Below are 22,905 nucleotides of genomic sequence, written 5' to 3' on the forward strand. Positions count from 1 at the left end.
CATTGTGATCACAGAGGCAATTCCATTATGAAAGACACTCCCAGAGTCAATTTGGGATGTGATGAAAACAGACACAGCCCACAAGCCTTCATGGAGAGTAATGTGCCCCACACTGTGCCAAGCAGCCCAGCAGCCTGTGACATGTGACATATTCCCTTGGGCTAAGGAAGCTCCATTTAAGCAAAATCATCACCCATGCAAGATTGGTGGAGGTTGCTTTGCTCCTCATGATCTTCTGAGGATTCTGGTGCAGCCAGGGCGTCTGCAGTTACCAAACCCTCGTCGTCAAATCAGACATTCCCAACATAGGAGGCATTTGCCTCCAGACTACCTCTGGGCACAGGACGCACATGACAAAAGTAATTTCTATGTAAACCAGGTTCTCAGAAGACTGCCATCGCTTGTTACAAGACTGCAGAATAAGGTAATTTTTATTTAGCCGCAAGAGGGAGCTGCTGGTTAATTTTGGAACTCCACTGGGTGCCCGCCCAGTTAGGATTTGAGGATGCTCTTATGGTAGATAACCTTAACAAATGATGCAACTAGCATGGATTCCTTCTTCTGTTAAGGAGCCGCTCTTTCCTGACTAAGAGAGACTAACCTGGGTTTTAAGAAATATAAACTCAGACCACAGATGGTCGGTCCAGAAAATCCCTGAGACCGGAGCTCCTAGAACCTGAAGCCCACTGTGTACTGGGAATTCATGGAAATGCTAAACTCTCATCCCAGACACACATGGGACTGGCGCCCTCTGCCTTAGGTCAGAGGATGATGCCCACCCCCACCCCCAGCCCCCCAGGGAACATCTGGTGGTGTTTGGAGACACATTTTGTTGACACAGTTGGGAATGTTCCCACAATATGGGTAGAGGCCACATGTGTGCTAAGTCTCTTCAGTTATGCTCAACTCTTTTGCGACCTGTGGACCATAGCCTGCCATCCTCCTCTGACCATGGGATTCTCCAGGCAAGAATACTGGAGTGGGTTGCCAGGCCCTTCTCCAGGGGATCTTCCCGACCCAGGGATCGAACCGGCATCTCTTAGGGCTCCTGCATTGGCAGGTGGGTTCTTTGATGATGCTAAACTTGCCATAATACGCAAGATAGCCCCCATCTCCAAAGGATTTTCTCACCTCAAATGTCCACAGTGCCGAGACTGAGAATCCCTGATTTCAATGAAAAGATCAATTTTCTTTCTAGGTAGGAATGGCCTCTCTTGGCAGTGGGTGGTCTGGAAGCTTCTGGATATTCCCAGCTCTGGGAGAAGCATTTCTCCTTAGGGGAAGGCAGCTGTCTAGCAGAAAGCCTCATGGTTCTCAGAGGAAGTCTTCAGGGTGGGCAAGGTCTCTCTGCATGCGTGTTCAGTCACTCAGTCGTATCTGACTCTTTGCAACCCCCTGGTTGCCAGGCTCCTCTGCCAGGCTCCTCTGTCCATGGGAATTTTTCCAGGCAAGAACATGGAGTGGGTTGCCATTTCCTACTCCAGGGCAGGGCCCCCCACCTAGCGCTTTAAATGTCTCCAACAGAAGATACTGCTGCAGGTGCCATTATGCCTGTATGAGTCCTTGAGTCCCTAAGGTGGGTGAGGACAGACCCATAGGCGAGGGGTTCCATGGTCTATGTCATGAGACCTGAGACTCAGATCCCCTTATGGAGACCAGGCCAGAGCTGCCAGCTGAGCCCAAAGAAGGGACTGGGTCCTGATGAGAATCCGGGTTGGCCAGTGGTCATGGTGCATGGGACAGAGGGAGTGGGGGTGACGAAGGTGCAGAAGAAAAGCCCTTGCCCAGAAAACACCATCAACACCTGGTGACCCTTCACCAGCGGCAGAACTCCACGGGGCGGCTGGAGAGCAGAGGGCCCCAGGTGGGACTGAGGCCACCCAGCCTCAGTGAGGGCAGGTCTGGGGGGCATCAGCACTTGGCAGAATGGGAGGTTATAGAGGGTCACGAAGGAAGGGCTCCCCAAGGAACCAAGCCACGTCTCAAAGCTGAGGGGACACAAAAACTTGAAAAGATGTGTTCCCAACACTGGGAGCTTGTCACTTTTGCAGGCGGTGGGGTCCGCCTTACTCTTTTAGGTGTTTCCTGGGACTCTGCCATCCATTCTCCAGCCCCGCACAAGCCGGTGGGCAGAGGGAAGACCCCATCATCCCCCCCACCCCCGGGGTGGCGAATCCTCCTGGGGGAAGGGCAAGCGGGCTTCAGAGAATGCCCAGGTCTTCAGGGCCCATCCCGAGCAGCCTTAAGCTACAGGTGGTTTCTTCTCTTTAGCATCTTCTTGGAATTCTCGCCATCACCAACTTCACTTTCTTGCTGGCTCGGCCTTTTGCTGCTTAAAAATAGGGAAGAAATGCAGTTGGTCAGAACAATGATTCCAGGTCTGTCGTAGTGCATCCAACCTGATCACGTGAAAAGGCAGTGATGGGCTGTTGAAACAGTTGGCATGTTGACATGGGCTGTTAAGAAACAAAACTCCTAGCTCCCCTGTGCTCGGTGGGAGGCCATCCGAGTGCCACAAAGAACAAGAAATCCATGCTCAGAGGACTGTGGTGCCCCAGGACGGATCCACCCTACCGCCAATCCTGAAGTGTCTAAACCCAGTAGCCCTGGTGAGGCCTGGGATTGCTGGCTATTCTGGCTGGATGCTGATGGATCATGGCTAACACAGCCAAACTGGACACTAACAACAGCACCAAGACTTCCCGTCATCACCATCAGTTCTTGGACCTGAGTCAACACCTGCAAGAGATGCCGGTTTTCCCACCCAGGTTTAGGAGACCAACAAGGGCCCCATTGTACCTGAGTGATCCTGACGTGGGGCCCCCCAAGGCAGGGTCATCATCTTGGGGACCCCCAGTGTCCCCTCTCTCTCGGGGTGCTGGCTTCTTCCTTTTGGTCCTCAAGGGCTTCTCTGCTGAAGACACATGAACCAGACGTTGGCTCGGGTAGTTTCTCTTGGCCTCGCTTCACCCCAGCCTGGCACTCTTTGGGGAGCTCTGGGGGCCAAGTGCATTTGGTACCTACTGCTCTTGGACCTGCTTAACTCACAAGGAAACTGAGATCTCGTGGGAGGTGAGAGCTTGCCCAAACCCACGCGGCCGGGAGGTGGCCGAGCCGGGATTCAAACTCAGTCGGTCAGGCTCCTGCTGTGTTTATCCCACATCCAGCTAGCCTGGCAGCTTCCCAAAGCAGTGAGAACCTGAGAACACAGCGCTGGCACTGTAGCTTTTAATAGCCTCCTGTGATCTGTGATCTCTTTTTCTAAAGCATTTCCCCAAATTTTTGAATTTTGTTTTGTTTTTTTGCCCATGCCACGCAGCAAGGGGTTTCACTGGTGGCTCAGATAGTAAACAATCTGCTTGCAATGCAGGAGACTCAGGTTCGATCCCTAGGTGGGGAAGATCCCTTGGAGAAGGGAATGGCACCCCACTCCAGTATTCTTGCCTAGATAATCCCCATGGACGAGGAGCCTGGAGGGCTATAGTCCACAGGGTGGCAAAGAGTCGGACACGACTGAGCACATATATCCTTCCCTCCTCCACACAGCATGTGGGATCTTAGTTCCCTGACCAGGGATCGAACCCACGCCCCCTGCCTGGGAAGTGCAGAGCCTTAACCACTGGACTGCTGGGGAAGTCCCTGGCCTTCTGTGATTTTACACACCTTCTTCTTGCCACAACACCTGTGATGTCACTGGAGTTTCCACTGGCAGGGGGAGAAAGACTAATGATTCCCATTTCACAGATGGGGAAATGGAGTCAGAGATGAGCGTCGACTGCTGAGCGGACTTATAGCAGGTTGGAGGGCCAGGGGTCCAGCAGGCATCCTAGTCTAGCCTGCTCATCTACAGACAGGACACAAAAGCCCAGAGAGGGTACACGTGGTGCTGAGGTCACACACCAGTTGGGGTCAGACCTGGGGGCTAGAACCTATATTCCTGCTCAGCCAGCCTGCAGGGTGCTCCTCCTATGACTCACCTGAGAGCCCACGTTTATTTGAAAATAGTTTGCTTTCCACAAGAGGTACCCGGGCCAATGCTGCCAGCTCTGAGATGAAGTTCTGTTCAGCTTCCTGGATGTGAAGAGAGAGGGTCAGTGGGGCCTCCCTCTGCCATGCTCCGCCTCTAAAGCCCCTTCCATCAGATAGAGGTGGATGCGCTCAGAGTGGAGACAGGACAGCATTCCCACGTGGAGCGGTCTCTGTCTCCCTGAGAAGCATCCTGAGAGGCCTGGAGTGGCTGAGGCACGTGGGATGCAGGGGCAGCTGGCCATCTGTCCTCACTCACTCGGGCTGTGGGTCCCACTTTACAGATGAGAATACTGAGGTGTGAGGGACTCCGTGAAGGCAGCACAGAACCAGGATCTAACCCCCCTCTGCCTGATCCCTTGGGGCCTCAGTTTCCCCACCTGTAAAATGCCAGGGGTAACCCACTCTTGGCTGTAGATGAACGTAAGGCCCTCAGCTCAGGGACTATCTACAGGAGACCCTCAAGGAATAGGGGTCACCACCCTGACTGTCATATAACTGTTGTTGTTGTAGCCACACTGCTGGTGAATACTCAGATGGGTCAACACTGTGCTCAGCACTCCCTTTCTGGAATATCTGATTTCTTTTTAAGGGCAGCTGCTTTGCTTTATCGGAGAAGGCAATGGCACCCCACTCCAGTACTCCTGCCTGGAAAATCCCACAGAGGATGAGCCTGGTAGGCTGCAGTCCATGGGGTTGCTAAGAGTCCGACACGACTGAGCACCTTGACTTTCACTTTTCACTTTCATGCACTGGAGAAGGAAATGGCAACCCACTCCAGTGTTCTTGCCTGGAGAATCTCAGGGAAGGGGGAGCCTGGTGGATTGCCGTCTATGGGGTCGCACAGAGTCGGACACGACTGAAGCGACTTAGCAGCAGCTTTGCTTTATTAGCCGTACCTTATCATCTCACACTGAGGAGATTTTTCTGGGGTGAAATATCCACTTTACATCATGAAATATGAGCGTCCTGGATATTCTAGATAAAGTGCAAGCCTCGGGCCCAGCAGCGCTGCCTGAATGATGCTAAGGTCAGCCTTAACACCGAGAGAGGGGTGGCGATTCGCATACAAGGGAGATGCTCATTCTTTTCAGCTCAGCAGACAAAGCTGATGAGTGGTCCGGGCCTGGCCCCAGGCTGGGCGCTGCAGACCCCGGGGGAATTGAAGTTCATAATCGAGCTGCAAGGCCGATGCGTCATTAGCCCAGGAGACTTGCGGAGGCTGAGGGGCTCCGGAGCGGGGGTGTGGTCCCCACGAAGGCTCCTGTGCCTTCGTGACGGGTCACGTGACCACGAGCTTGGCCTTTCACTATTTCCACTCCCCTGTAAACCACTGCCCACATGGCACAGGTGCGTTTTCACAAGTACCTGTAGCTGGGTCTCAAGCTGGGCTTCCAGATGGTCCATGACCCTCGCCTTCCGCCTCCGCGCGTCGCGGCGGCTCCGCTGGTGCGCGGTGAACTGAGCCAGAAACTTTTTCTGCTGCGCCAACATCCTGTGGGGGGAAAGAACGTGGCCGTCAGCGTTGCCCTGCCGGCGGGTTCACCAGACCCAGCGCGACCCTCCTGCCAGGACCTGCTGAATCAGCGGAACTAGTGACTGATAGCCGAGCCCTTGGGGAGAACAGAGAGGCATGATTTACCACGGCGGCAGGATTTACCGAAGCCACGCGAGACGCAGTGGCAGCTCGACTCCCTCTGCCCCGCGACTGACTCATCAGAAACACAGATGCGCTCTGATGAACACTAGGAAGTTTACAGTCTCACAGACAGATTTTTCACTTGATCTTCAGGGTGGTTTGGTGACATCCGCGGGACAGAGAGGAGGAAAGCTCAGGAGAAGCTCAGAGGGCCGGGGTGGTGGTGGGGAGACCCTGAGTCCCACACCTGCAAAGAGTTTGGGCTGCAAGTGGCACCTTCGTAGGAGAAAAATCATTTAATTCCGGGGTGTGGCGAGGGTGGGGAGTGGGTGAGATGGTCCCCTGAAAGGACCCATCTTTGTTTAAAATGTCAGAATTGCCCTAGCTCCTCCCTCTAAAACAGAAGGCTGTTTCCCAGAAGGCAGAGTCTGAGAAGTCCTGAATAGGACAGCCTCATTACTGGGAGTGGCAGAGGCCAGAGCTGGGGCTGAAGCAGGGTCCCTGACCTGGAGACAGCCCCCCACCCACCCACCTCCCTTTCAGGAGCAGAGACCCTCTCCCCTCCTCAGCAGACCTTCCTCTGGTCCTCAGCAAAGGGGAACATTCAATTCCACCCACCCTCTTTCCACAATTGTTCTCTGCTGTTGTCTTTTCCTTCTTATGATTGGTTTTCTGAAAGGCGCTGAACTTCTAGAGCTGAAGGCAGAAGACACCTTTAGCATCAGCTGTCCATGGATTGTATCTGAAGGCACAAAATTCCACCAGCTCTTGCTTCATGCCCTTCTTTCTACCAGTAATATCTTTCCCTCTTTTTTTGCTTTTTCTGGTAAACTCCTATTCATCCTATAAGACCGTATCATCCATCCTTCCATCCACTCATTCACTGATTCACAGAATTATTTCTAGACTTCCAGGTGTGATGCTGGGTTTTGAATAGCAGACTCATAATCTCTGCCCTTATAGGGCCCTACTTTGAGCTGAGGGAAGGGAGAGACATCAAACAAGTAACTATGATGCAGCTGAGGTCAGGGCTCTGTAGTGTGGTCTCTCTCACACCTTCAAATAGGCTGCGTTACTTTGCTGGGGCTGCTCTAACAAATGACCCCAAACTAAGCGGCTTCTAACAACAGAATCTATCTTCTCGTGGAAAGGCCCAGAAATCTTCAGTCGAGGAGTCGACAGGGCTGTGCTCCTCATGGAGGTTCTAGAGGAGAACCTGTTCCCTGCCTCTTCTGGTGCCTGGCGGCACCCCTTGGCTTGCAGCTGCATCACTCCAGTCTGCCCCCGTCATCACATCATCTTCTCCGTGTGTGGTCAAATGCCCCCCTGCTTCCCTTGCTATCAGCCAGGGCGATGGCCTCATCTCAAGATCTTTAACATAAATGACATCTGCAACGACCCTTTTTCCAAGTAAAGTCACCTGTATGGGTTCCAGCTGGGCTTCCCAGATGGCTCTAGCGGTAAAGAACCCACCTGCCAATGCAGCAGGCCTAAGAGATGTGGATTCAACCCCTGGGTCTGGAAGATCCCCTGGAGGAGGGCATGACAACCCACTCCAGTATTCTTGCCTGGAGAATCCCATGAACAGAGAGACCTGGCGGGCTACAGTGCATGGGTTCACAGAGTCGGGCATGACTGAAGTGACTTAGCATGTATGGGTTCCAGAGCTTAGGACATGGACCTTTTGGCTTCCCCAGTAGCTTAGCTGGTAAAGAATCCACTGATTTCTGGGTCGGGAAGATCTGTTGGAAAAGGGATAGATGCCCACTCCAGTATTCTTGGGCTTCCCTGGTGGCTCAGCTGGTAAAGCATTGCAGGAGACCTGGGTTTGATCCCTGGGTTGGGAAGATCCCCTGGAGAAGGGAACAGTTACCCACTCCAGTATTCTGGCCTGGAGAATTCCATGGACTGTATAGTTCATGGGGTCACAAAGAGTTGGACACAACTGAGCAAATTTCACCTCACTTTTGGGGACCCCTGTTCAGCCTGCCACAGAGGCCTGGTGGCTTCTTTCTGTAAGCAGCCTCAAGTCCCACACCCACCTCGTCCCTCGTCCTGGTCACTCTTGACTGTCATCCAGCTGACTTATCATCTCCCCCATGGGCCTGGCTCTTGGGAATGCTGGGAAGTGACAGGACTGCCCAGGAGGGGCCTGTGTCCCCTGGTTAGGGCGGGGCTTCAGTCTCAAGGGCTGGAGAGCCACGCAAGACCCTGCAGATTCTCCCAGATCCTTGCTGGCGTCATTAGAAGTTGAGCTCTATATATCTTGTGCTCCAAGCGCTCCACTTTGACCCCAATGACCCAAGAGTTGGGACCTTTGCCACCCCCTGGTCCAACTCTGTTGGGTTTATGGAAAATAAAGAAGCAAAGCCCAGTGAGGGTGCAGGTGTGTGATTTAGTTTCAGTGATTTAGAGGCTCATACATGACCCTCAATGCCCTTCCCTTCATGCCCATCTCCTTGAGTCCATAAGAAGGTCCAGATTGGGGTTGGGCCTCAGTTGGCATGGAAAGCCCTCATTGTCACAGGTCTTATTGGCTTTTCTCTCCTAGTGGTAGGCCACACAGTGCCTCCCACAGGTGTCTACACCCTAATCCCTGGAACGTGTGAAGATGTTATGTTACACGGCAATCAGGACTCTGCTGGGGTGATTAAGGTTACTGATTTTAAGATTTGGACATTAACCTGTATTATCTGCTGCTGCTAAGTCACTTCAGTCGTGTCCGACTCTGTGCAATCCCATAGACCGCAGCCCACCAGGCTCCCCCGTCCCTGGGATTCTCCAGGCAAGAACACTGGAGTGGGTTGCCATTTCCTTCTCCAATGCATGAAAGTGAAAAAGTGAAGTTGCTCAGTCGTATCTGACTCTTAGCAACACCATGGACTGCAGCCCACCAGGCTCCTCCGTCCATGGGATCTTCCAGGCAAGAGTACTGGAGTGGAGTGCCACTGCCTTCTCTGCTGGATTATCTAGGTGGGTCTAAATCATTGTGGGACTTACCTGGTGGCTCAGTGGTAAAGAATCTGCCTGTGATTCAGGATACCTGGGTTCAATCCCTAGGTAGGGAAGATCCCCTGGAGAAGGAAATGGCAACCCACTCCAGTATTCTTGCCTGGAGAATCCCATGGACAGAGGAGCCTGGCAGGCTGTATAGTCCATGGGATCGCAGACAGTCAGATGTGACCGAGCGACTAAACAATGGCAATCACTGGAGTCTGTAAACGCAGAGGTTTCTCCAGCTGAGGTCAGAGAGATGTGGCAGAAGAGATGACAAGTGTGGGCAAGATTTAATGTTCCGCATGCAGGGGCCACGTGCCAGGACCAGAGAGGCCACTGGGAGGCCAGGGCGGGCCCAGGCAACAGCCACAAGGAAACAGAACCTCAGTTCTACAAGGAACTGGATTCTGCTGACACCTGAAGAAGCCTGGAAGCTTCCAGAGCCTCTGACGAGAGCCCAGCCAGCAACACCCTGATTTTAGCCTGGGAGGCCCAGAAAAACCAGCAGCATCCGCCTAACTTCTGACACTCGGCTCCCTGAGATAACACAGGCTGTGACTGCAGGCGTGGGGGGCGTTGCTATGGCAGAAGCAGGAAACGGTCCTCCTCCTCCTTCCCTGCCCCCTCACCATGCTTCCTGGGCTCACCTACCCCCAGGGCCTCAGCTAAGCACAGATCAGAGAGAAGATGCCACATCAGGGTTGTGAAGACCACTCTGACCTTGGGACGAAGCCCTCAGCACACCTTGACTTGTGCCCTTGTGCCAAAGTCCCTTCCAGGGGCTGCGAGTTAGAGGGGGAACCAGATGGGGGTTCGTGGGCTCCCACGTAGGAGAGGAGACCCAGGCCCACAGGCAAATGCACAGGAGGTCAGCTGCTGAGAGTGTATTAAGAGACAAAGGCGATGCACAGGGGCTAGGACTTTTGCGTGGGGACCCTCAGCTGGCAGGGAGGCCTCACCTCTGGTGAACAGCTCTGGAGGCTTCCTGAGCTCCACCTGCCATCTCGGCCCCGGACAAAGGATAGGCAAGTTCTTGCTTTTTCCGCAGCTTGTAATCTTCCGTTCTGTCACCTGAAAGTGAAAGTTAACACATTTGTGTCTGTCTCTTTACCACCCCATGGACTGTACCCACCAGGCTCCTCTGTCCTTGGAATTCTCCAGGCAAGAATATAGGAGTTGGGTAGCTGTTTCCTTCTCCAGGGGATCTTCCCAACCCAGGGACCAAACCCAGGTCTCCTGCATTGCAGGCAGATTCTTTACTGTCTGAGCCACCAGGGAAGCCTAAGAATACTGGAGTGGGTAGCCTATCCCTTCTCCAGGAGATCTTCCTGATTGAGAAATTGAACCAGGGTCTGCTGCATTGCAGGCGGATTCTTCACCAGCTGAGCCACCAGGGAAGCCCGCATGACACACAATGATCAAGGTGGGTGTGTGAAGGACTGACACTGTGCTGGGAGGGGGCCAGGTGCTGGGGGGCAGAGGTGAGCAGGACACACCTGCTGTCAGGCGTGCTGTTCACTGGCTCCTTGGTTCACCCTGGGAAGGGCGTCGTCTGCACGAGGAAGCCACAATTTCCATCATACCCCATGCACCAATGAGGGCAGTACCCCAGCTCTGCCTGCATCTGCTCAGCCCTGCTTTCTTGTAAGTATCAGGAGAAAGGAAAGCCTAATATGAAAGGGTCAACACTAAAAGGCCACCAAAAATGGTCAAAAGTCCACACCAGGAAAGAAAATCATCCTACACAAAGCGCTGTACACAAATCGTAGGTGCTGAACTGGGTGCTTTCCAAGGAGCTGAGAGGTTTGGTTTCTGAGTCTGAGGTGTACTAGTCTATGTTTCCTCTTCTTTTTTTATTATTTAAAACAACGGTATATTTTGAAACAGACGACGATCAAAATTATTTTCTACTGGATTCTTACTACTACCTGAATTAACTGCTTATCCATGGACCACAGCCATACGCTCCTCTGTCCATGGGATTCTCCAGGCAAGAATCCTGGAGTGGGTTGCCATTTCTTTCTCCAGGGGATCTCCCGGACCCAGGGATCGAACCCGGGTCTCCTGCATTGCAGGCCGACGCTTTACCCTCTGAACCACCAGGGAAGCCTAACAATATATATTTACATACATATTTTCAGATTTTTATATATATATATATATTTCATATTTCCTAGTCATCTTGTGCACGCTGTGTCCTAAGTCGTCTCAGTCATGTCTGACTCCTTGTGACCCCATCGACCGTAGCCCACCAGGCTCCTCTGTCTATGGGATTCACCAGACAAGTGGGTTGCCATGACCTTCTTCAGGGGATCTTCCTGACCCAGGGATCGAACCCAAGTCTCTTTTTTGTCTCCTGCGCTGGCAGGCAGGTTCTTACCACTAGCGCCACCTGGGCTAGTCATCTCAGATCATGCTTATTCTTAGCTGCTGCTGCTGCTAAGTCGCTTCAGTCGTGTCTGACTCTATGCGACCCCATAGACGGCAGCCCACCAGGCTCCCCTGTCCCTGGGATTCTCCAGGCAAGAAGCCGCTACATTTATCTAGTTACACTCACCTAGTTGCCATACTGACTGAGCTATGAGATGTCAACAGGCCACTGAACTCCCTTGGACCCAAGCTTTCTAGAATTAATAGAAAGGTCCATCCTGGATGATCCCCAGGGGCATAACATTCTAGGACTCTTTAATAGTTGACAATGAAAAAAGGAGTTCATGTGATCAAGTTATATTATTTTAAGGCATTTGCTGAGAAATCCTCTCATTAAGTTGGGGTATCAGGGAAGAAGGAAATTAGAGCTGAGAGGATGCAGGAAGGGTGAGCCTGAGCCTAGCTCCACAAGTCGGGAAACTGAGGCTTAGAGAGGGGATGTGAACACCCCGGTTCCTGAATGTTCCACAGGGACAATCAATCATGTCTGCCTCCTGCTAAAGGAGACCTACCCTTACTTGAGAAAACCATCAAGAAGGATCTGTAGCCAGGTGGCAGATTTCTGGGCAGGTCCCAGATTTTATTTGAATGTAGAGCTCTAGTTCCCCAGGGCCAGGGCAGGAAAAAAGCAGCAGCTGAGCTCATTGAGAAAAATAAGATTCACGGAAGACCTGCTCCCAGGACCGGCTGCCCGTCCTTTGTCTAGAGATTGTGGACAATCCAGGAAAAACCCATCGGAGAAAATGGGATTCTACCCTGCCCCAAAGCCCCGGGTGTAGGGAGGACTGTTATAAGAAGGGACTTTAAGGAACTGGTATTTGTCTGTTACTCAATGATGTTCTTGCTGGCCCTGGGGGTCTGGTCTGCTCCACCCCCCGGGGGGCCTCGTATGAGAGCCCAGGGAAAAACTGGCTCTCATGTGTAAATGTGCCCACATATGGGCCATTGGCCTGTTCTTACTCATTGTCACTATGACAGCTTAAGTTGAGGGAACTTCTACCTCTTTGGCCACCAGGAAGCCCAGAGGCAAACGCATGTCCCCTCTTGAGTAGGAATGTGCTCACATATGTCCCAGACGATGACAGAACCTTAACTCCATCTCACTGTCCCCTCCTTGTCCTGATTCATCTACTTAAAAAAAAAATTCTGTTGTACTGTATAGATATGTTTCTTTAAGTGCTTTTTCAAAAGCCTTTGGGGGACAAGTCATTGTCATTGAAAGTGTTAGTTGCCCAGTCATGTCTGACTCTCTGTGACCCCATGGACCGCAGCCCACCAGGCTCCTCTGTCCATGGGATTCTCCAGGCAAGAATACTGGAGTGGGTAGCCACTCCCTTCTCCAGGGGATCTTCCCAACCAGGGGTTGAACCCAGGTCTCCTGCATTGCTGGCAGATTCTTTATCATCTACGCCACCAGGGAAGCCAAGGTGGCTTCAAGGTGGTTTGGGGGACAAGGCAAGGATAAATAAATACATAAAACATAAAAAATTAAACCCCCTTAAATAACCATTTGAAAACGCTGACATCCCGCCCTGTCCCCAACTAAGAGCACATCTGGCTCGCTGCTGGCAGGGCTTCCTCGTGGAGGGCACCATACTCTGCAGGGTCTTCAGATGCTGCAGCCTTCTCTCCTCATGGTCCTGCATGACCCTCCCAATCTGCTGGTAATATGCCTGCACGAGCCGACTGATGCCAGGGCTAGTCACATAGACGCTCTCCACGGCTGCCTCCATCAGCGTTCTCTGTGGGCAGGAGGGGAAAAGTCTTAGTAGAGGGCACACACAGAGCTGGCTACGGCCAACCCAGTCCTGGCTCCCATAGTCCACTTGCTCCCAAACTTCGCTGGTTCAGAGCAGGTAGCGAGTACCTGGCTCATTTAAACCAGCATTAATAATCTTATTTTCCTTGGTCAGGGATGGTCTGACGTTGGGTGTATGACCCAGTTCTGATCAGTGAGATGCAAAGTTAGGGAGACTCTGTTGAGGGCTTCCCTTTTCCCAACATTAAGCAAAGCCTTGGTGAGGGTGATAGACTTTGCTGTTTCCCTCTTCTGGCCAGGACACAGACTGATGTCTGGAGCAGCAGTAGCCATTTTGAGACCATGAGGCAACAAAACCAACACCAAGAATGATGGATCAGAAAGAAAGAGGCTGGTCCTTGGTCACATCACTGATCCTCTGTGCCAGCCTGGAACCACCACATTTCTTGTTATGTGAGATCAGTAACTTCTATTTATTTAAGCACAGATTTCTGTCACTTGCAGTTATACGCAGTCTTCAATGACACACCTTTGAACTCAAAGCAGAACAGAGAAGAAACGCTGGGATGCCCTATCACTGGGGACATGTTGGTTGGGCACTCGTAAAGTCGTCACCTTTTACCTCATGAGATGATGGGCAAAGGTCAGGTTCGAGTCCCCATTTCAGCAAACATTTACTGAATGGCTTCAAGCTTTGGGCAAGAAAAAAAAAAGCCCATTCATTATTGTTGAGTGATTCCTTATGTTCGTAGGGCTGAGAAATACACCCTGACGTGCTGGCATGGATGGAAGCCGTGGCGGTGAGGAGGGCTGCAGCTCAGGATGCAGAGGAGATGAGAGCCCATCTCCTCACCCCTAAGTCCTGTTCCTCCCTTACTGCAGCTGCTTCTCTCTTCCTCTCCATCCAACATTCACATCTGACTTTGCCCCCAAGGACTCTGAGCTCTGGCCTTGCACTTCCGGTCAGGAGCTCCCACTGACAGCCTTCCTTGGATTTCATTTAGCACGTGTAACGCAGAAGACAGGAAGTCCCTCTTCTCCCCAAGCAAACCACCCGCACATCACACCTTATGTCCCTCTAGCCTCCTGCCACAGGGGGCCGATCTCCACCCCTCCGCATTGCAGCCCTCCTCCCTTCTCCAGGGCCTCCGTCCTGGCCACCCTCCTTTCCTCCTCCCCGGTTTTTCTGGCTAGAAAGTCAAGTCAGCAAACACATTTGCTTTAGAATCTCCAACATTTCAGCCCTCTCTCGATCCCCCTCGGCACTGCCTGCATCTCAGCTCCCATGCAGTACAACTTCTCAAGGTTAGCGTGTCCTCTCCCAGTAGACGGTAAGCTCCCTGAAGGCAGGAATGCAGCTGCCTGGCTCCTCTGTCCCAGCACCTGCCACAGGGCCCAAGGCCAAGGGGCCCTGTGAACAGAGGTCCAGCAAAGAACATCCTTCCAGACACTGGGCCCACGTTCTTTCTGGTGGGTGTGTGTCTGGCGGGGGTCCATTATTTAACCCTGACTCAGAGTCCTCTGGAGAAGCCGAGGACAAGACGTGCCACACATGCATTTCATTCTGTTTTCGCGTAACAACCATTGATTAGGTCAGAGCTGTAAGGTTTTAGGAGAGGGAAGAGACTCTCCCAGCATCACTAGCCCTGAGGTCTGGATGAGGAAGTGTGGCAGACACAAGAGATCTGGAACCAGATGGGGTGTTTCAGAATTGAGGGGCCAATCTCTCTGCTGTGCAGGTGAGTGGCTTTATGTAAATGAAGGGACTCATGGAAGTGCCCTTGAGGGTCCTGGCACATCCCAGATGGGTCTGCTGCCAGCCCAAATCTAAAACACCTCCCATGGGTACCAGCCTCAGACGCTCTCTGCTGAGATCTGCAACACATGGGGGTCCCCTGCCTTTTCTCACAGCTTGGGGGAGGAGGCAGGCAAGGAGAAGCCAAGCACATGCTGGTCATTCCAGGCATGACCAGCTTCCAGTCCCAGCCACTCACTGCGGCTGGGAGGCTTTAAGCATGTCTTCCGCCCAGTGAAACTCCTCAGTCTTCCCACCTGAACAATGGGAGGAAAAATTATCCTTTCCGGGCAAGGGCTGTGGTAATAGCCCAGTGAGATGAGGCAGTCAAAGCCCCACGCACCCACCCCTCCACTGACTTAGAAGGGCAATGCCCATGTCACTTCTTACGAAGGCAGTTTTCACTCCTGCGGTTTGTTATAACTCAGTGCAAGGAGAAAACCATGGCTTACTCAGGTCAGACTGATGTTAGCAGAAATGGTCAGCAATCAGGGACAACTCCACCAGTGCTCAGGTTCCCACAGAGGTGGCCAAGGGCAGGGAGGGCCTGCCTCTCGGGGAGGGACTTAGGCTCAGACTCTGTTCTCTGCCACTGACTCACTGGGAGGCTCTGGCTGAAATGACATTCCTCTCGGAGCCGCTGCAAGGACTGAGCTGGTGCTCAGAAGGATGGGAGACAGGGCCGGGCAGCGGCAGAAATCCTCACCGCTCCACAGGGCAGGCGTTCCCTCTTATAGGGTAGGGGGAAAAGGCAGCTCAGAGGCAAAGAGCTCTGCAGGGCCCGAGGCTCCTGGGCAGGCCCAGCTGCTGCTCTGCTCAAATCCCTCCTCTTGTTCGCCCCTGACCCCTGCCTCTAGTCCCCCGGGCTCCCCAGAGGCTGGGGCGGCCCCGCACCTTGAAGTCGTCCATGTCCTTGGCCCGGCTCCTGGAGGCTGTGTTCCGTGCGTGGCTCAGCAGCGCTTGCCCGATGGTGCGCTCTGTGTGCTGCTGAAGCAGCTGCCCGACCTCCTGGGCCTCGGCCAGGAGCTGCTGCTGAAGCTGCAGGCGCGTCTGCTGCGCCTCCTCCTCCAGCCTGCCGGCCTCCTCCAGCACACGTGCCTCCTGGAAAAGTTGGGCGGGGAGAAGACTGGAGACCCCTGTCGCCTGCATGGATGCTCTGCGTGTGTGTTAGTTGCTCAGTCATGTCCGACTCTGCAACCCCACGAACTGTAGCCCGCCAGGCTTCTCTGTCCATGGAATTCTCTAAGCAAGAATACTGGAGTGGGTCGCCATTCCCTGCTCCAGAGGATCTTCCTGAGCCAGGGACTGAACCCTGGTCTCCTGCATCGCAGGCAGATTCTTTACCATTTGAGCTCCAGGGAAGTCAACGGATGCTCTGGTCAGGACCAAACCAGGAGGTGGGGTCGGCCCTGCCCGGGGTCCCAGGAAGGTTGGAGAAGGGGTAGGAAGTGGGCACCTCTGGGCTGGCAAAAACTTGTACACAGTGGATGATCCCTTCAGGCATTTATTGAGCACCAACAGTGTGCCCCAGAGAAGGCAATGGCACCCCACTCCAGTACTCTTGCCTGGAAAATCCCATGGGTGGAGGAGCCTGGTGAGCTGCAGTCCATGGGGTCGCTAAGAGTCGGACACGACTGAGTGACTTCACTTTCACTTTTCACTTTCATGCATTGGAGAAGGAAATGGCAACCCACTCCAGTGTTCTTGCCTGGAGAATCCCAGGGACGGGGGTGCCTGGTGAGCTGCCGTTATGGGGTCGCACAGAGTCGGACATGACTGAAGCAACTTAGCAGTAGCAGCAACAATGTGCCCAGTGCCATCCGTGGCTCTTTACATGTACAAGAACTTGCTCGTTCACCCCAAACACTCTGAGACCTGAACACCAGGAGTGATAAGGACACAGAGGAGCAGAGACGCTGAGCAACTTTCTAAAAGTCACATAGCAGAGAGGTTCTTCAGTAACATCTGAGTCTGAGAGTAGTCTGGGACATCATGGAAGCCAACATAGGGCCCATGGGGAGTCCGTCTCTTGAAGGAATAGGTGTTGGAGAAGGAGGGTGGGGAGTCGGAGGAAGGGCAGGAAGTGCTGCCTGCTTCCCACCAAGGGAAGCCGAGAAAAAGAGACGGTGAGCTTGTCCCTCACTCGTAGGTCAAAAAAACACCAGCTGCTCATACAGCTCAGTGGCTATAGGAGCCCTGGAGTCAGACTGTTTGGGTTTAAACCCCAGCCCTGCAATTCACAGTCTTTCTTTAGATTTGTGAAGACCTTAAAACAGACCACAGAGCCCTCTCCTCTCAACCTCTGATGATGACTGTACCTATCTGTGTTCTGACTTCTTGTGCAACTTTAGTATAATTGTCGTTATCATATACACTGCAAGCTTTGGGCATACTGAGTGCCCCCAACAGGGGGTACCTATTGTGCCATTGTCCCCATTGCTTGTTTAAAAATTTATTTATTTACTTGGGGGCTTCCCTGATGGCTCAGTGGGTAAAGAACCTGCCTACAATGCAGGAGACACAGGAGAGTGGGAAAATGGCAACCCACTGTAGTATTCTTGCCTGAAAAATCCCATGGATAGAGAAGCCTCGTGGGCTACAGTCCAAGGGGTCACAAAGAGTCGGACATGACTAAGCAACTAAGCACTCATTTAATTATTTGGCCGCACCAGGTCCTAACTGTGGCACACAGGAGCCTCAATTTTCATTGCAGCTTGCAGGATATTTTTAGTTGAAGCATGCAAGATCTTTGATTTTTTTCTCTCAGTTGCAGCATGCAAACTCTTAGTTGTAGCATGTGGGATCTGGTTCTCTGGCCAGGGATTGAACCTAGGCCCCCGGTGCACTGGGAGCAAGGAATCTTAGCCACCACCAGAGAAGTCTCCAGGATTGGGGCTCTGACTAAACCAGACTGGAACCCGGAAGCCAAGGAAGTGGCATTCCTGTTCTGGGATGGGCAGGGGGCTGAGGCACGGTCTTACCAAGGCTCTGAGCAGTTGCCACTGGTGCTCATCCAGACACTGGGAGGAGCCCTGCTCCAGGGCGTGTTGTTCCCGCAGCTCCTGGAGAAGGCTCTTCTTCCCCGACAGCCTCATCTGGGCCAGGGTGGTGATGGCGCTGCCGCGGAGAGCCAGCCTCCGGAGAGCTGAGCGCAGGAGCAGTCTGTGCCCCTGCAGGATGCACTGAGTGGACCTTTGGAGACAGTGGAGAGGAGGTTGGGGTGGGGGGTGAGTGTTCCTGGCTTCACTGAGTGTGGTGGTTAATTTTACGTGTGAGCTTGACTAGGCCATGGGCTGAATGGACAGCTGATCCAATATCATTCTGAGAGCTGCTGTGAGGGTGTTTCTGCATGAGATTAACGAATAAATGAGTAAAGCAGATGGTCCTCCCTAAAGTGGGTGGGCCTTGTCCAATCAGTTGAAGATCTGAAGAGATGAAATGGCCCACTTAACCATGAGTAAGGAGCAACTCCCTCCTGCCTGCCTGCCTTGAGTGGGACATGGTTTTCTTTTGTACTTCCTTCTCTTTGTACTTAAACTGGAACATTGGCTTTTCCTGGGTCTTGGAACTGCTGACCTTCAAACTGGATGTCACACTATTAGCCCCCCGAGTTCTCAGGCCTTTGAACTTGGGACTGAAATTACATATTGGTTCTTCTGAGTCTCCAGCTTGCCTACTGTGGATCTTGTAACTTCTCAGCTTCTCTATACCTGTACCTATGCATGCATGCTAAGTTGTTTCCGTTGTGTCTGACCCTTTGTAACTCTATAGACTGTGGCCCTCCAGGCTCCTGTGTCCATGGGATTCTCTAGGCAAGAATACTGCAGTGGGTTGCCACACCCTCCTCCAGGGGATCTTCCCGACCCAGGGATTGAACTCGTGTCTCCCATGTCTCCTGTATCGGCAGGGAAGCTCTTTACCACTAGCGCCACCTGGAAAGCCCACCTATATCTCTATTTATCACCTATACTATATCTTCTATTGGCCCTGTTTGGAGAACCCTGACTAATACACTGACCCACTAAGAAACACCCCACAGGGAACCTTTCCAGAGGCAACAGGTTAAAATTATCCCATCTTCTGCTGCCCATCCTTTTAGATGTGGGTTATAGTCAGTCATCTGTCCTTTGATTAACCTTTTTAACTTTATCACATTCTGCCTCAAGTTTCAGACGCATATATACAGTTGCCTTCAGTACATATCCACTCAAATTTCTTACATGACTCTCAAAATTAACATTCAGAACTGAAATCATGAACTATTTTTGAGTTCCTATCTCAATGAGTCAAGTAGGAAACTCTGGTTTAGAGAGGTTCAATATTTGGTTTTATAACTTGAGGTATTTTCTTACAGCCTGAAAAGTGGAACAGAAAACTGTCAGTCAGTTTACCAAGGAGGAGAGAACCAGCAAACACTCCTAAAAATAAGAAACCACCCCTTGTAAAGACCTAATTTTGAATCAGCTAAATTCACCAGTGGAGTGGTTGATCTGCCACTGTCTGAAATCCCTGCTGCAAGTAAGATAAATCCTATCTGGAGGAAGATCCCATCATTCAAAGTCCTAAGTTATTACTACGATTTTTTAATAACACTGTCTAGCATTCAATAAAAATAACCAGACTTGCAAACAGATAAGAACTGACCAAAAATAAAGGAAAAAAAAAAAACAGACAATAGAAACATACCCACAAGATACTGGATATTAAAATAGTCAGCTATAATGAATATGTTCAGGAAATTAAATAAGATGAATCTGATAAGAAAACTGGAAACTATGACAAAAATAAAGTGGAAATTCTAGAACTAAAAACACAGTAACCAGCATTAAGAATTCAGTAGATGAATTGAACAGCAGATAAGACACAACTGAGGAGAGTGTGAAGGGGAAGAGAGCCAGAACAAGTTATCTAGACTGAACTACAAGGAACAAAAATATAGAATAGCATATAACACAAATAACCTAAGGTAAAAAAATCTAATAAACATAAAATTGCATTCCCAGGAAGAGTAGGAAAAGAATAAGCAGAAGGAATATTTAAAGAGATAAAGATTCGGAATTTTAAAAAACCGATCAATGATAGCAAATTACAGACTCAAGGATCACTACAGATTTAGTAAAAACAAACAGGAAATGCACAAAAACCCACATCCATGTTTAGGCATATTATAATAAAATGATGAAAACCAAAGAACAAAAGAAAATCTTGAAAGCAATCAGAAACAACTGAAATCAGAAACAAAAGATTTCTTTAAAAGTATTTAAAAGACAGCTAAACTAGGATTTTACACCCAATGAAAACATTCCTCAAAAATGGAGATAGACATTTTCAGACAAACAAGATTTAAGAAAATTTGTCAGTATCTAAAATAAACAGAACCTTCATACAAAAAGATATACTCCTAGGTGGACACTTAAAAGATGCAGGAAAGAATCAAGAGCAACATAAAGTGTAAATCTAAATGAATACTGACTGCATAAACCAAAACCAGTATCTTGTGGAGTTGCAAATGTACAAAGAAAGTGAAAGTGAAAGTCTCTCAGTCATGTTCAACTTTTTGCAACCCATGGACTGCAGTCCATGGAATACTCTAAGCTGGAATACTGGAGTGTGTAGTCTTTCCCTTCTCCAGGGGATCTTCCTAACACATGGATCAAACCCAGGTCTCCCGCATTGCAGGCAGATTCTCTATGTACAATGCCCAATAAGAAAAGCATTTTTCCTCTGTGAGAGAGAAACTAATGGAAATAAAGCATTCTACTGTCTTGAAAGAAGGAACATGTTAACGTATGCTATATTTTGGCACACAAAGGATGCAATTCAAAGTCTCTGAACCATTAAAATCACAGTAAAAGAATATATAACTAATAAGGTAAATCATTAATATATAATATATATATATTATTATATATATATACTATATATATAATATATAACTAAAAACTAAATTAGAGAGAGAAAATAGAAAATAATAAAACACCTAAACCAAAAGAACTGTGGTATTGGGGAAGACTCTTGAGAGTCCCTTGGACTGCAAGGAGATCCAACCAGTTCATCCTAAAGGAGATCAGTCCTGAGTGTTCACTGGAAGGACTGATGCTAGAGCTGAAACTCTAGTACTTTGGCCACCTCATGCGAAGAGTTGACTCATTGGAAAAGACTCTGATGCTGGGAGGGATTGGGGGCAGGAGGAGAAGGGGACGACAGAGGATGAGATGGTTGGATGGCATCACTGACTCGATGGACATGAGTCTGAGTGAACTCCGGGAGTTGGTGATGGACAGGGAGGCCTGGCGTGCTCTGGTTCATGGGGTTGCAAAGAGTAGGACACGACTGAGCGACTGAACTGAACTGAACTGAAACCAAAATAAGGTAAGAGAGGAGAGGAAAAGGAACATAGAGCAGATTGGAAAAACGTAAAACAAACAGAAAGGAGATAGATTAAAAATCTAAATATATTACCATAAAGTTGTACATTAAATATAAATGGACTAAATATTAGTACTATTAAAAGACATAGTTTTGAGACTAGATAAATCTTCCAATTGCTCACTACTGTCCTTAACTTGCTCACCAGGTTCTCCTTACTTGTTTCCATCTCCTGATACCTATCCAACAATACAGCTATCCACATGCTTCTTGATATATACACAAAATAATTTCCTGGAAAGGACTGGGCAACTAGAAAATTAGCTATATCTAAATAATTTTTCTTATGTAAAGTAAGGAAAAAGAAGTATTTTTCAGGAAGCTGAAAAAGTGATACCACATTAATAACTAAAGAAAGAATATTTTAAAATATAAAATTTGTTAATAAATGAGGAATGACTGAAAATGGGCAAACGTGGTCTTTTTAGGAGTGATGGAAGTTTTTTACAACTGGATCGTGGTGATGGGTGCAGAACTCTTAAAATTAACTAAAAATCATTGAATTGTACTCTTAAAAATAATGTATGTAAACTAAACCTCACAAAAGGTGTTTTAAAAGTTTCTATGAAAGACAACTCTATGAAGTAGGTATTGTTAGCCCCATTTTATGGATGAGAAAATTGAGGGTAAGAACAATTCATGTGCCTACACCAGGTCTGACCTCAACCTTTCATACATGGCACTCTGCTATCACTGTGTATTTCATATTCATGTTCATAATTTGGGTGTTCTCAAAACTACACTGTAAGGGAGGCCCAGGGGGGTGGGAGCTAACTTACAGATGAGGACACGGAGGCTAACATGGAGCATCACACTGGACAGAAGGCCCCCAGCATACATAAAGTTATACTCACTCTTCACTGAGGCTGCCAAGTTGGCCCAAGACTCGGTGGATGATGTTCTCATGGTCATCTCTCAGGTGTGTCTGTAGCAGAGTGGACAGTGCATGCTCCTCCATCCACACCTAAACCCCACAACAGAGGGACAGGGGTCAACCTCAAGTTCACTTCATCCATCAGTGCTTTGTCAGATCATACTTTTTGTTTCTTATTTTTAAAAACCCCTCTTTTAATTTAATTAATTTTCTCTTTTGTGCTAAGTCACTTCAGGCGTGTCTGACTCTGTGTAACCCCATGGCCTGTAGCCCACCAGGTTCCTCTGTCCATGAAGTTTTCCAGGCAAGAATACTGGAGTGGGTTGTCATTTCCTACTCCAGGAATTGTCCCAGCACCATTTCTGATATAATCTATCTTCTTATGACTGGCCTGTCATGCCACTTTGTCTGACATAGTTTCCATGTGCACATGAATCTCATTCCAGGCTCTTTATTTAATTCTGCAGGTCTGTCTGTACCAGGACATCACACTTTAAGTTCTGCAATTTATAACAAGAGTTCATAGCTGCTAGAGCACGTCTTCCCATAGTCTTTTGTACAAAACTGTCTTAGCTATTCTTGGTTCCTTTTCTTCACACATGAATTTTAGGGTCTGTATATCAAGTTTGGGGAAAAGCTTTTTGGGGATTCATTTTGTAATTAGATTAAATTCATAGACTTATTTATAGAAATTGAATTTTCCTATCCAAGAACAAAGCCTTTTTCTCAATTCCTTATCCTTTCAATAACATTTAATAAACTTCTCCACTGGACTGTGTCATGTCCGACTCTTTGCGACCCCATGAACTGTAGCCTGCCAGGCTTCTCTGTCCATGGAATTATCCAGGAAAGAATACTGGAGTGGATTGCCATTCCCTTTTCCAGAGGAACTTCCCAACCCAGGGATCAAACCCTGGTCTCCTGCCTTGCAGGCAGATTGTTTACCGTTTGAGCTA

At 49.9% G+C, this 22,905-nt stretch overlaps 1 protein-coding gene across 5 annotated transcripts in view; it reads right to left on the minus strand.

Moving 5' to 3' along the window:
- Window positions 1-413: 413 nt before the first annotated feature.
- Window positions 414-22,905, minus strand: part of EVC (EvC ciliary complex subunit 1) — a 92,129-nt gene continuing 69,637 nt past the window's right edge. The window contains exons 13-21 of one of the 5 annotated variants that reach the window (XM_042251637.1): window positions 21,930-22,039; window positions 17,628-17,838; window positions 15,541-15,747; window positions 12,690-12,834; window positions 9,622-9,733; window positions 5,395-5,521; window positions 3,978-4,071; window positions 2,800-2,911; window positions 414-2,329 (exon numbers count right to left, since the gene is read on the minus strand). In XM_042251637.1, coding sequence (XP_042107571.1) covers window positions 2,248-2,329; window positions 2,800-2,911; window positions 3,978-4,071; window positions 5,395-5,521; window positions 9,622-9,733; window positions 12,690-12,834; window positions 15,541-15,747; window positions 17,628-17,838; window positions 21,930-22,039 — 1,200 coding nt within the window. In that variant the 3' untranslated portion in view covers window positions 414-2,247. Of the gene's footprint in view, window positions 2,333-2,799; window positions 2,915-3,977; window positions 4,072-5,394; window positions 5,522-9,621; window positions 9,734-12,689; window positions 12,835-15,540; window positions 15,748-17,627; window positions 17,839-21,929; window positions 22,040-22,905 lie in introns of those variants that run through there. The other 4 variants (XM_042251635.1, XM_042251636.1, XM_027971177.2 and 1 more) reach the window with 4 other exon arrangements.

Source organism: Ovis aries, chromosome 6 (genome assembly GCF_016772045.2).
Source record: "Ovis aries strain OAR_USU_Benz2616 breed Rambouillet chromosome 6, ARS-UI_Ramb_v3.0, whole genome shotgun sequence".
Classification (NCBI taxonomy): Eukaryota; Metazoa; Chordata; class Mammalia; order Artiodactyla; family Bovidae; genus Ovis; species Ovis aries.